Below are 13,964 nucleotides of genomic sequence, written 5' to 3'. Positions count from 1 at the left end.
GAGGAGGGAGTGTTGTGACACCATGTAAGTAAGCCAAAAATGTTTTTATTAAACATGCAAGCAGAAAGCATGCAATGCAACAAATCTCAGTGCAAACCAGAAAGCAACACTGTCCTCCCAAAAACTGCATCATTCCTTGCCCTGGTATCCAGCCTGTAGTGTGAGCTGAAAGTTAATGGCTGGGACCAGACTGCAGCTTTACAGATGTCCTCTAGGGACACTCCACTGATAAAAGCAAAGGATATCGCTACCGCAGTGGGTCAGGAAAGGAAGCGCACACAAGGGGAAGTCACAGGCACTTTGTATCTTGGTCGTCCTTCTTTTTTTTTAAGGATTGACGGTACCAAGGCTGGCTGGTACTGCTTCTGCAGAGGAAGAAATAGATTGTGAAGGGAACCTTTGCCTCCTTGAGCTGTAAGATGGGCTGTAGGTCCTTGAATGGGTGTAGGATGGCCATTGCCAGTACCAGCACTAATGCAAAAGGAAACAAGCAAGGAAGAAGGCATACCATATTTCTTTGCTGTGGTCTTCATCTTATAATCATGATCCAATTTCTCGCCTGCTTCTTTGTTAAAGAGACTGGAATCAATGAAGGGCATGTTCTTTATGATAACTAGGGCTTGATGTGGAAGATCCAATGCTCAAAGCAAGGCATGACGATGGAGGGTGATCGAACCCGACAAGACTTTTAAAATGCAATCTGCAGAGTAACAGGTGGAGTTGATTTGTTGAGCCCCAAGAGAATGGACTTCGCACTGCTGTGCTTGGGCCAAAGGATGGTCCTTGCCTGGGAGCTTATCGAGAAGGGGAAGAATCCTGTCCTAGAGATGTTGTTGAAGCTCCCATGCAGGCAGAGTATTTGACAACAAAAAGACCCAAGGCTGCTGCAGAATACAGTTTGCAAGCCATACCGTCTGATTTCCTGCCCTCCTTGTCTGTGAGTGTCAAGGACGTCCGAGGAGTCTGCTTCAGCTGAGAAGCCTCATCAATAACTGAATTTGGCCTTGGGTGCTCAACAAGCTACGAAGCGTCCAACGGAGTTAAGCTATAGAGGTTGTCAATCTTCTTGGAGGTCGAAGGAATGGTAGCTGGGGCAGTCCAAGAGCATTTGGCAATATGAGCCACAGATGGAAGGAGCCCGATGGAAGCAGGGGTAGGAACCTTGGAATGAATCTGTTCATAATGGAGTGTACCACTTCCAAGTCCAGTGTGTTTGCCATTCAAATAACTTATTCCGAGAAGGAATGGACATCATCAGTTGGAGAGGCAGATTCGTGTACTACAGTAACATCAGAAGGAGACTGAACATGGATTTGAGTTGACGATGACTCCGAATCAGGCGAAACAGCACATGGAGAGTGCAGGAGTTCCAGCAGAGGCCTGTCAGCTAGAGACTCACAGTGCGGAGGGAATGGTGGCACCTGTCATTTAATATGTGCCAAAGCAGATAGATGAGGCCTTAAGGATGTGGCTGACTGAAGAATCACCAAACCTGTCGGAGAGCTTCAGGGATCCTTAGGTACCTCATAGACATAGTGATGGAGGTGGTAGTCAACAGGCATATAATAAAAGCCAATCTCATGATCAAACAGCAAGTTGTGCTGGACTCGGTACAGGCTTCGGATGTGCTTGATGTCAGTACTGACATGGGATCAAGGATCGGATCCGCATTGACTGTCGGTACCAAGGTGGAAATCAGCTTTAGAACGGTAAACTGGGGGAACTGAGAGGCAATCATGGACTTGAACCTGTGGAGAAAGAGAGACCTGCTGGACAAGTGAGGAGAGGAAGACCTCAGAGTAGGAGACCATCATACAGGAGATTCCACCAATTTGCCCTCACAGATCGAAGCAACCTGAAATGTGAAAGTACAGGAGATGTAGGCTTATCAAAAAGTTGCTTGTCTGACCTGGTCACACTCTTAGTAAAGGAGTGGGAGGAAGAATGCTTATGTTTCTTTTTCTTGTCTGCTTTCTCTCCCTTCTCACTGGCTTTCTTAGATGGCTCGGAGGAAGCCTTGGTTACAGCCGATGAAGATTTCTGCTTTTTGGGGGTGGGGGGTCCTTGAGTTTAGTAGACAAAGTCAGGTGTCGATGATTGGATTCGAGTATACTTTGCTGATGATGGTTTGTGGCTTAACCTCGAGGAGCTCAAATGAGCAACATCAGTCTGTTGGGCAGACTCCTTCATAAAAGGCCTTCTATGAGGCAGAGATGGCAGAGGAACCAAGACAGTAGCAGTCAGGGGCACATGAGGCTTCAAGGCCCTCTCATACAATAACAACTGCAGATGAAAGAGCCGGGTTTTTTTGGCCTGAGGGGTAAAGGGCCTGAAGTAAGTGTAGGCCTGCATGTTATGCCCCTCATCCAGACAGAGCAAACAATGAGTGTGTTTGTCTTGCTATGGGATTTTTGTGCCACATTCCTCACATCTCAAACGACATAGATTGAGAGGCCATATTACTGGTCTGAGGTCAAATCTGTGAAGGTCAAACAATGTCCAAATCACAAAGCAGAGAGTAGCCAAGTTCAGACAGAAACAAAAGCCAGCAAAAATTCTATGCCAATGCCAAAGTCTGAAAAAAAGCTGAAATTCAAAGCCAAAATCTGAGATCAAAAACCGTTATATTCAAATTGAAGAGGGATTCTAAGAAACAGTTCCTTCGATGCTGCTAGCGCAGCAGACAAAAAGGAACTGAGGGAAAAGAGCAGGAACGCTAGGGGTATATACAATGGACCCTTGTTATACGCTGGGGTTTGGTTCCATTAAATATAATGACATAGCAAAATGGTGTCCCTTATAAAAAATCGAAAATCAAGGTTTGATATTTGAAATTTATACTTTTTAACATTTTCAAACCGTGGATACTTGAATCTGTGTATAAAAAAGCCATGTACAGTCGGCCCTTCTTATACACGGATTTTTTATACACGGACTTAAGCATACACGGTTTGAAAATGTTCCAAAAAAGTATAAATTTACCTTGATGTTCCATTTTTTATTAGGGACACCATTTTGCTATGTCATTATACTTAATGGGACTTGAGCATACACGGATTTTGTTATACACGGGGGATCTTGGAACCAAACCCCAGCGTATAACAAGGATCCACTGTATAAGAAGGGCCGACTGTATAGGTTGGGCAGAGCTACCGCCAAAACGTTTTTCCTAGCAATTCTAGAAGATTCCAAATGTCTCTGCGTAGGTGCAGGAAACCCATTTGCGTTGTTCACAGGGACCACGATGAAGAAGTGTATTTATTTCTATACTGTTGTGTGGAAAAATTGCAAAAGATCTAATCCTTACAACAACCTGTAAGACTGGCTACATGGGTTAGAAAGAAGAGACTGATTAAATGGGTAAGAAGGCTGGCCAGTAAATGGTGGGTCTCCATGTGGATTTGGTGGGGTGGACACCTGATTGGCTAGAATAAATGTGGATGTGAATGTTGTGCCTTATTTTCAGCAGTTGATGGCTGCTACATTTTAGGCTTAGGAGTTCATCACTAAGGACGAATCCCATGCAGAAACTAAATTTAAACTGAAAATAATCCGCATTTGCAGGTTGTTTTTCAGATGGCGTTTGGGATTAACCTGAACAGAAAGTGGGAAAAAAAATCCTCATTTGCAGGATGTTTTTCAGACAACATTTGCGTGAAAGAGAAATAATGCTAAAATAACCTGAATGCAAAGTTGTCAAAACCAGCTCCTTTTTACTTCCCTAAATTCTGAAAGTACAAAGGAGCTTTCGGTTTGGATATTTTTGCATTATTTCTCTTTCACGCCTACGCAACTGACAACACCCGAATTTTAAAATCCCATTTCTGCATGGGATTTTACCAATCCCCCCTCCGTGTGATAAAACTCTTTAGATGAGTTGGGAGGGAAATGTACAGTGTGTTATCTAGGGCTTTAGTAGGAATTTGCAAAGCTTTGCAGATTCATGGAATTTTTCATAATATAGACTGGAAAGAGTCAGGTTTCAAGTAGAGGGGATAGGGAGAGTGGGAGCTGGGTTAGATAAACCTAACCATATCTTTTGCATTCTGCCTGATGAAGAATTCTATTAACACTAGAAGTACTTATAACTGTACCTTGCAGGAGTTAAAATAATGCAAGCGCAACACATGGAGGGGTCAGTATAGAATGGCTTGAAAAGCATTGGATAATTTTCTTTGAGCAATAGGTCAAATTGTACTGGGGACAGTCAACTAAGTTTCTTTTTCTGTCTCTCCCCGGCTCTGCTTTCCTCGTTTTATTTTTCCATGGCAGTGGAAGAAAGCCAGCTCTCCAGATCAGGTATGTATCAACTAAAAGTGAACATTTTGCTTTCTTGTAGATCATGGTAGCTCTGCTCCTTGAAATTCCTTTAAACACCAGTACTGAAATTAGATCAGTTTATAGTTTTTTAATGTCTGTAAACCCAGGGCTTTGTGTATTCTGCATTATGGATGTGGCAACAAATTCTAGGGGTGTGTGTGTGTGTGAGAGAGAGAGAGACTGAGGGAGAAATGTAGTAAACATATCATCTGTATCACTTATGCAAAGAAACAAAGAAATGCATAGGAAAAAATGGCATTCTAAGGCCTGAAACAGACAGGCCAAAAGGTCCGCCATAGGGCTGCATTGGGGACATGGAGTTTAGACTACATACACCCCAAACACAGTCTGAAGCTACCCTGACGCCACTCCAATCCAGAAGAGCTGGCTTGAAAATGAGCAGAAAACCCCCCACTTCTTTTCAGAGTCTGGTTGGAAACAGTGGTGATAGTTGCTCTGGTTGCTGCATTGCCAGGGCGAATGGTGTTGGGGCGGTCTGGTCTGTATGACCCCTAAGAGAGTCATATTAAATTCCACTTGTCTTGTAGATGCAAAAATAAGTTTGAAATCCAATTGACAAATCCTAGTGGAATGTGTGGATCTGGAAACTGCTCAAATTAGCAGTGTCTGTTAGGGAAGGGATGAGTCTCCCTTCCCTGCAAATGTTCCTCTTCCTCTTCCACAAAGATGTAGAATTAGTTTTGCAAACTGAACATAGGACATCTTTGTAAAATGTATGTCTGGACTCAGAATTTGTGTTACAAATAGCTACATTTGGTGCCAAAAAAGGACAAATACAAAGTGTGTAAAAAAAGCCTCCTTGGCAAAAAGGGTTCAGGTGGAAGTTCCTCCTTTTGGAACCCACATGACAGGAATTTCCCTGCTTCAGTGTGTCTGCTTATAATTCCTCATATTGTATATATTAACCAAAGTATAACCAGTCATGGGAGTTCTGTGCACAAAAGGATCTTGCTAACTTCTCTCTGAAGTCTCTCTACCAAAGTAAGCTTTTATTCCGTATCCTTCTTTCTTTTCTGCAGCTTTGTTGGAGAACACAAAGGCCATTGCAGTGGTCATTCTCTCCTCCTTAGCACTGTGTGCATTGATAGCTATTGCCATCTACCTGTACAAACGTCGGTGGAGCTCAGAGCGTGGGACATTTGAGAGTGCCCGATACAGCCGTACCAACTCCAACCCTAGTGAATCTGCTGAGAAGAATATCTTGGTGTCTGATATGGAGATGAACGAACAACAAGACTAATGGTGGAATTGTTGACCATAGGGGTGGGTGGGGAGGGAGAACATGGAAGGGAGGGACATGAGTGCCTGGCATACATACTAGCTCAAAAGTAAGCCCCTGATGAAAGCAGAGAATAACAGGAGAATTATTGCAGTGGGATGGGAAGATGAGACAGCAAACCATGAAGGGAGATGTGGAGAAATATAAAAAGATGTTTTCCTTTGGGAACCCATCCCATGTCTGCATGATGCCAAAAGAAATCAAGAGCTGGTTTTGTAAGTCTGTCATATCCAGAGAGAAGCTATGGAAGGAGAGGAGAGTTTATGTCTTGGAGAAAAATCCCATTAGGCATTCTCTAGTCTCTCTGGGTACCAGCAGAGTAATCTCCACATCTTCTTAGAAACTGAAAATGTAAACATTTTTCCTGGTTATAATGCCAAACTAAGGAAGGGCCTTGCAGAATTTTCTCACCTCTCTCTTGGTAAGAACATGACTTTGCTGTATTGCATTACTCCTTGGAGCCATGTAGCTAATTAAAGAGTGTAAGGCTCTTGAATTCCAGTTAATGGTGACTGAACCTTCTTGGTGTTGAGAAACTGCAAGAAAATTTCTTCTCCAGCCATATGTAGCAACCATTCTGCTGTTAAATTCTGTTGCCACAGAGGGCTTTTCCGCAAAAATGTGCAAGTGGCATCACAAGCACTTTCACAGCTACAATTGACCTCTCAGTGCTAGATACACATTACAGGTATGTCCTTGGAATGTGAGGAAGAAGTTAGGAATGGTGCTGTTTGCTTCTTTTTGTCACAATTTTGACTAGCGAAACTTATACAAGTGAAGGAACACCGTTTGGAAAGAATATCACTAAATTGTCCCCTCTGAACCATGCGGCGAGAAGTTCACAAAATGGCTAGCATGAGGTTGTCATTTGCTGCTAGTTATTAACACACTTTCCAGAAGTTGCAGTGATGGCACAGCTACAATTGAAACGTTCATAGAAATGTTGAAAATGAACTAGCTATACTGGAGGAAAGGCTGCATCTTCCAGGAGAAAATATAGTGATTCAAGTTCTTAGCGAATGCATTATGCCTGAAACAGAGTTAGTGCCCCAAGGGACAAATACTACAAGACACAGGAAATAAATGCATCTTTTGCACAAAAGCCTATATTGCAGAAAGGCGCTCAGAACATCCGTATATCTTGGGTGGAAAACTAGTGCTAACATGCTTGGTTTTAAAAAACATTTTGTTGTTGCCTTGCTGGATAAGTTATAAATAACTTGTTTTGTGGTAGCCCTCATTTTACACTGTATCAAAGTATTCAAGTGTATGTGATAGTTACTCATTTGGGGCTAGTATTTTATGTCTGCATAGAGCTGATGCCCAAGTGCTCTAGAATCCCTCCCTCCAACACTTTGTTTTTTTATCATTTGAAGAAGTGCAACAAAACACTTGGTTCTTCTGGTTTCTGGAACAACATGCAATCTTGCCAATCTGGGCTTCAATCTTAGCTACTCAGAGCCAGGGAGAGACTATCAGCCTAGCACATGTCCTTTTGTGAAAGAAATGTGGAATGAAGAGAACCTTGTTTGGGCTGGGAACCCTGCAAGAGACATTCCCTTTTCTCATCTTCTTCCAACAAAATAATTTTTTATGATGGCTGTGACAATGAATGGAGGATAGCTATTTTTGCTACTCAAGTCATTATTAGAATTATTGTAAAGGGGAAATAATCTGGTGATTTTCACTTAAGCTGGACATTAAGTGTTTGTAAAAATGTTTACTATTGTCTCTCTCATCTTTAAGAAACTGAAAAGTGCCATAACTGCCTATAATATGAGTTTCAGAGACAATCTTAAGTTTTCCAATTCTTTTGTTTTCCCTGATGACTGCTGCTTGCTTTCTGGGTTTCTTTTTTTGCTTCAGACAAAGTTATACACACATCTTGATTTATAGCAAATTTGCCCATCTGTTCTGCTCAGGGAATCCTTCCAAGGGCTTAATCCGAATTAGCATCAAGCCCTGGACTCTATTCCATACTTGGGCTCCATAATGGAGTATGTAAAGTAATAGTGTCTTTGAGTATGGGCACCTTCCTCTTACTGATGAAGCCTTACATATTGGGGGGTGATGCATTTCATTTTACAAGTCAATCCGGAGTGTACATGTGTGGGGGCAAAATGAGGGAATTACCCCCTATATGTATTGTGTTCTCCAGTGAAATGTTCCTTCAGTCCCCAAATTTCTAGCATTGTAGAAACTCAAAACGTGAGTTGAGCATTCAGAAATACAATTTAGTCATTCAAAGGAAAGGCACAGGCAAAGTTACCAAAGAAATGTGAGCACAGCAAATAAGAGTTCTAGATACGATTGATTTTCATTGTCTCATTCTCTGCAATGCTAGAAATTTGGGGACTGAAAGAAAATTATATTGATGAGGCAGAAGGCCCTCATTCTGCTTTCTTCACATAGCTACACTCCTGAAGTCAATCACTGATCTTTTTGCAACACCATCTAGCAGAGCATTCTTATGTATTGTGGAAATAGCACAGGCTGGCAAAATGAACACCATTGTTCACTGGAAGGGATCTTCTCTGAAATTCTGGATTCTTTCCCAGTAATGTTTGTGTGTAGCACAGGTGTTCACTCTGTATTTTAACTGGGAAGCATTTGTGAAAAGATATTCTGCCAGGAAGGCAGACAGGCTGACCAGCCAAAGTATATTCAGGAATTAAGTGCAATAGCAGAGCTGAAAGGAGGGAAGGTTGTACAATAGCAACTTCTTCATCCACCCAGCTTTACATGCTGCTGCTCCGTCTCTTCTTCAGTAATGACAACACTATAGTCACCCCTCACCAATTTTAATAATTTTATTTACTTTTTCAGCTTATCTTTTGGTTTCAAGGTGAACTGACACAGAATTAAGACAATTCACAATGAATTTCATACATGGAAGTGGGAAGGAGTAGCATTGCGCACCCCAAATTTTGAAAATATTTGTTTGGAATTACTGAAAAATGCTTTAGCTTAAATATTCTATCACCCTTTTGAATAATGTGAAAAGGTACTGAAAAAACCTGGCAACTTTTAAAATAGTGTACTTTTGCTTTTTTATAAAATAAGTCTTCTAGAATCTTCAAATAAAGCTTCATTTCCCATCAGTTTTAGCAAAACCAGATTCTTCCACTGTTTTCAGTGGCAATAGGGAGGCAAAGCAATGTCTGATGGTGTCTATTTTTTTGGTTTTGTTTTGCTTTCTTTGCTGTAAAAGATGCTGGCAAGATTTTGGTTTGGATAATAGAAACACTGTGTATTGACAATGGCTGTGACTGGACTAATGGATTTCAAAGCAATCGATCTTGTAGTCCTTTGAGTAAGACTACATGCAAAAGAGCAGCAGCTTGAAAATGCAATTAATGTTTCTTGATTTAGCCAAACTGATTTTAGCAGCCTTGTAGCTTGCCACTAACCCATTTGATTGAAGTGAGGAACAAAGTCTCCTTTGAGCTATGTAGTTAGCTGGACCCACCACTCAAGTCATGCTAAATTACAAATATAAATGGGTATATAGACTGAAATCATTTCCGCGGTACTGGATTTTACACAGAACATTATTAACTTGGTGGCTGTGTAACCTGCTCATCTGATCATGGAACTTCCAGCTTTAGAGCAAGATAGGAATACGCATGCTAGTGTCCACTATTGAACTCTATGTATTACCATGATGAGAATTCTTTAAAAAACCTTAACTCTCAATAGCAGTTTTGGACAAAACACGGGAGACAGATCTCATCACCATGAAATAAAAGTTAAAATTCAGTGCTCTTGTCATCATGAACATATTATGACTCTGTATCTGCTAAGACAGGCTGTTGTCTGGGCTACAAATCAAGATACTCCTTTCGCTCAGTAAAGACTTTCACTGTTTAAATTTAATCCACCAAGGCAATGTCTTATGAAAAAGCACATACACATCGGCAACAAGCATGTTAGATGTGTCATTCCCTTCTGATGAGAGGCTGGCTTGGTACAAGAACACCTGTTTGGCAGATGGCCAGTGTCAGAAGTACCTCAGCCCATGTACAGATCAACTATACCACGATGTTGTATGTGTTATACACATTTTCAAAGGCTGCCTCTAGATTTTCACACTTTTGGACAGCCGTTACCACACAACATATTTCAAATGTATCCCTGCCTCAGTAATAAAAACAACTTGGAAACTGCAGCCCTCCCATGCATTGCTACTTTTAAGGACTATTATTATTGTTAATATTAATCTGAAATGAGCAGTGTAGTATGTGATGCACAGAATGCAAACATGAAATGGTTCCTAGTAGTCTACAGTGGTTGCATAATAAAGATGTACCGGAGGGCAGTAACTTTGCTTAAACTCTTCTTCATACCAGATGATTTATACCAAAACATCTGATAGAGAAGAGTGCCTTCTCTGATATTCACCCTTGTAATGCACCCCAATAGTAATAACCCTGCTCACCTATAGTATATTTATTCTCTTAAAGGGGGATGGGGGTTCTGAAAAATTAACAATTTTTATTAGTATCTTGAGCCATTTAAGAGAAAGTAATACTGTAATATTATCAAGTTGATCATATAACATACCAGCATATTTACATTTGTGTGCTATGGAATGTCCGTTGTCAAGGCTGGGCATACAACTCATTTTTAATGTACAAAAAGATTCTTGCAGTCCAAGGAACCTCTGACCCACAGAAGTGCAAATATGTAAAATGATACAGACTGGATTTTATAGCAGGTGTAGCAAAAGTAGATACCTAATTCACCATTCCAAATAGCTGCCAAAAGAACAGCTATTGCTTAATGGCTGGTGGCCAGTTTGAGAGAGATTAAAACATTTTCACTCTGCCAGTTGCTGTTATAACCCGCGTTGTTTCAAAACGTTTGTTAATAATTTAAAAGCAACAACACAAGAATCAAACTACACAAACAGCCACAACAGCCCCAGACCCTTAGAAGACTTTAGATTTAAATGGTGACACTGAATACGAATGGTGTACATATTCATTGTGGCCTGGTGATAAGAAAGAGGGTGAAAATGAAAAGATGTGGAGAAGGGTTCCCTTTTAGATTCTGAGAAAGAGTTTGCTTCTGTAGAGTCACCATGCCGGTTCTTAGCCACTGCTGCTAGAGTTGGCCGAATCTGGAAATATGGAAGAAATCAACCATTTAGAACATTTTTCTCCATAAAGCAGCAGGAGTCGTTTTAAATATATTCAGTAAACTATTATTCAAAAGATCAACGAAAGCCTAATAGTATAAACCCACATTTAGTTACTTACCTAACCCACAGAGGTCAATTATGTAATAAAATCAAAATGTCAGAGAAGCCAGGCTCATGTGACAGGAACATATTACATGTTACAAGCTCACCTAACAGGAATATATATTTGTCCAGTGATGCTATTTGTACCTCGAAACGAGTCAAAAGAGGATTTACTCAGCAGTCAATCTTACAACTTATTGTAAATGCTTAGTTTTGAAAAATGACATAAAGAAAGATGCCATGTTTGTCATGCTCATGTTGCATTTTTCTTCAGCACTGATGAGCCACATCATTTGAGCAATTAGAAGCCAAAGAGAAGATGTCACTTCTAGGTAAATTTAACCCTTGGTTCCTTTTCTTAAAAAATAATAATGATTGGCTTCTTGTTGGGTGCCCTCAAGTTCTTTCTGACTTATGTTGACTCCAAGGTGAACCTATCATGGGTTTGCTTAGCAAGACTTGTTCAGAGGGGGTTTGTCATTACGCTCTGCTAAGAGGTCACAAATTGCCCAAAGTCACTAGTGGCTTTCCATGGCCAAGCAGGTGCACCATGCTGGGTCTCTAATGCTTGGAATGACCATTCCAATCTTTATCTTGTTCTGTTTCATGTCTTCAAAGACAAATTCTGTCTTCAAACACAAATGCCTTAACTTGCTACCAGTAATGAATGTTATGTAGTTACTGCTGAGGAACATCAGCTAGTGTTCCCTTCTCAATGTTTCACGCATTGTGCAGGATGTTTTTGCAAAGAGAATGTGCAGCTGAAAAAAGGACCTAGTCATTCTTTGTCCTAGTTGAGTGGAGACAGTTGTTAAGATAGGGGGAGAGTGTATGCACATATTCAGAGGTGGATTTTATCACTTATCTGGTACATTGCCATAAAACCAATTTATTGCCTTGGCCTGGTCCAAATGAAGGCCTGCCAAAGTCTGCCTCTTCGCTTAACAGAGATTCCTATGAATCTGGAAGCCATGAGCCAGAGCATAGCTGATACTGATAAATACCTACTTTAATCCTTCTGTGGTTTAGTGAAGGGTTGGGGCCCACTGAGCTACATTTTACTCTGTCCAGTTATTTCAGCAAAAACTAACTGTCTTGGGGCAATGTAAAGACATTTGTTTGTTTATTACCTTGTCCTTTTTCTCAGCAAAAGACTCAAGGTGACTCACAATAGAATTAACAGATACAATAAAAACACAATTAAGTTATAATGCTGAACAAGATTAAAACAACAGAAATACAGCCAATGTTAAAAGCAGAATAAAAAAGTGCAACATCCCATTAAAAGCCCTCTCCTAGCAGCCAGTCAATTATCAAAAGTGTGCCTCCATATAAAGGGCTTTCCCTTCCAGCAAAAGCACAGCAGGGAAGCCTAGCCTCCTTTGGAAGTGAATTCTGTAACCTGGGAGTAGGAAATAAACTTTTGTGGATGAGAGCCCATACATACATACATGTATGAAAGGGAGGGGAAGTTATAAACAGTGGTATCTCTTTATCTTTGGGTGATAGACTTAATATTTGCAGATAATTCCCTAAAAGCTACTCAGTGGCAACAGACCATAAACCTGCACAGAGACTAGATCCTTTAACAAACCAAGATGCCAACTTTTCCCCATATTCAAGCACAACACCACTATCAAGGTGAATTATTCTAGTGTAATCTCCTTTACTGGACACTATAAAGGGGGATATCCAGAAGCTCCTTACACAAGGTTTCCTCACCAGCATCGCAACAGAAGCTGAGGAGCACATGGGTACAACTGCACTTCCAACCCAAATGACCACTCAATAAATAGTTGCCATTACACAATGTGTATGATGAGGAAGCAGCAGCCTTTGCAATGCTGGATGTCCATTGTAAATATGCTAGGGGAGCTTTATGCAAGTCACATCTTGGCCAATGCCAGCAGTACTATCTGGGACTCACTGATCTGCTCACTGCACACTGTACTATACAGTATCATCCAAAATCCACAAGACAGTGATACTTTTATTAGACCAACTGAAATGTACAGTATACATGTTGCAAGCTTTTGAAGCTCCACTGGCTTCTTTATCAGGCAAAAAAAAAATGATACAGGAGAAAAAAAATTGATGATCTTAGTCATAGCCCTGCATTTGGTCAAGATGTTGTAGTTAGTGTATTCTATAGATATAAATCTGTCATGAAAAATGGCAACAATCAGGAACCCTTTAACCTGTCTTAAGCATTCTACCATTGACCTGAATATTGCATATATTGCCCACAGGACCTTCAAATGGAGATTCAGTATGAAACAACTGAACTACAACTTATAGGAAATTTGATTCTATTTTCTTTGGCCCTTTACCAAGACAGTGGACTCATTTACTATCTGTATTAACATAGCATATGAAGAATTATTGTGTTATCATCAATTACTGTTATTGAGAACAGTCAATATACGTACATTATTTTCTGAATGGTTAATATAATTTATTTGTCAGCTACCCATATCCATTTTGTTACAGACTATGCCTCTTGTATTTCAGTCATTTTGTTTTATTGTTCAGTTATCCTTTATATTTCAAGGGTCTATGTGTAAGACACACATTCATACATTCTAACTCAGCCAGTACTTCATGCCTCACTTTAAATCCATGCTTTAAAACAGATGTCTGCTAGGGCTACAAATCAAAAGTTGTATAACTATCCCATCTTTTTCTTCTTCTCCATAGAATTTTTCAATACAGTGTTGTTTTTTACAATGGATGGAGCATTTGAATGTTCTAAATCAGGGGTAGGCAACCTGCGGCCCGCGGGCCAGATGCGGCCTGGCAAAGCCTTGGGACCGGCCCCAGCCCAGTCCTGCCGCCAATTGCCGCCAGAGCCTTTGGCCTCTCGCGTGAGGGTGTGGGGCCTTTGGCCTATCAGAAGGAGGCGGGCAAGGGGGGCAAGCGGCAGGCAAGGGGGGCAATTGTCTATAGAAGCCTCCCAAACATGCATTTATATTAATATTTTGTAAAAAATCAGCAAATTTTTTTGCGTGTCCTCCACTTTTTTTTTTAAAAAAAAGTGTCCTCCTTTTGAAAATTTTGTCCTACATCTGTCCTGGTTTATTTATTTATTTAATTTTAAAA

General features: G+C 40.7%; 2 protein-coding genes across 6 annotated transcripts in view; one reads left to right on the top strand and one right to left on the bottom strand.

Annotated features, from left to right (window-relative positions):
* MRC2 (mannose receptor C type 2) overlaps nucleotides 1-6,121 on the top strand; it is a 77,570-nt gene extending 71,449 nt beyond the window's left edge. The window contains exons 29-30 of the mRNA XM_042475266.1: nucleotides 4,273-4,299; nucleotides 5,361-6,121. Coding sequence (XP_042331200.1) covers nucleotides 4,273-4,299; nucleotides 5,361-5,581 — 248 coding nt within the window. The 3' untranslated portion in view covers nucleotides 5,582-6,121. The remainder of the gene's footprint in view (nucleotides 1-4,272; nucleotides 4,300-5,360) is intronic.
* A 2,300-nt stretch (nucleotides 6,122-8,421) lies between these two features.
* Nucleotides 8,422-13,964, bottom strand: part of MARCHF10 (membrane associated ring-CH-type finger 10) — a 50,492-nt gene continuing 44,949 nt past the window's right edge. For 3 of the 5 annotated variants that reach the window (XM_042475268.1, XM_042475270.1, XM_042475269.1), the window contains one exon: nucleotides 8,422-10,742. In XM_042475268.1, coding sequence (XP_042331202.1) covers nucleotides 10,521-10,742 — 222 coding nt within the window. In that variant the 3' untranslated portion in view covers nucleotides 8,422-10,520. The remainder of the gene's footprint in view (nucleotides 10,743-13,964) is intronic. The other 2 variants (XM_042475271.1, XM_042475272.1) reach the window with 1 other exon arrangement.

This window comes from Sceloporus undulatus, chromosome 6 (assembly GCF_019175285.1).
Source record: "Sceloporus undulatus isolate JIND9_A2432 ecotype Alabama chromosome 6, SceUnd_v1.1, whole genome shotgun sequence".
Lineage (NCBI taxonomy): Eukaryota > Metazoa > Chordata > Lepidosauria > Squamata > Phrynosomatidae > Sceloporus > Sceloporus undulatus.
Note: the sequence above shows the minus strand (reverse complement) of the source record. Positions and strands in the feature narration are given on the sequence as shown.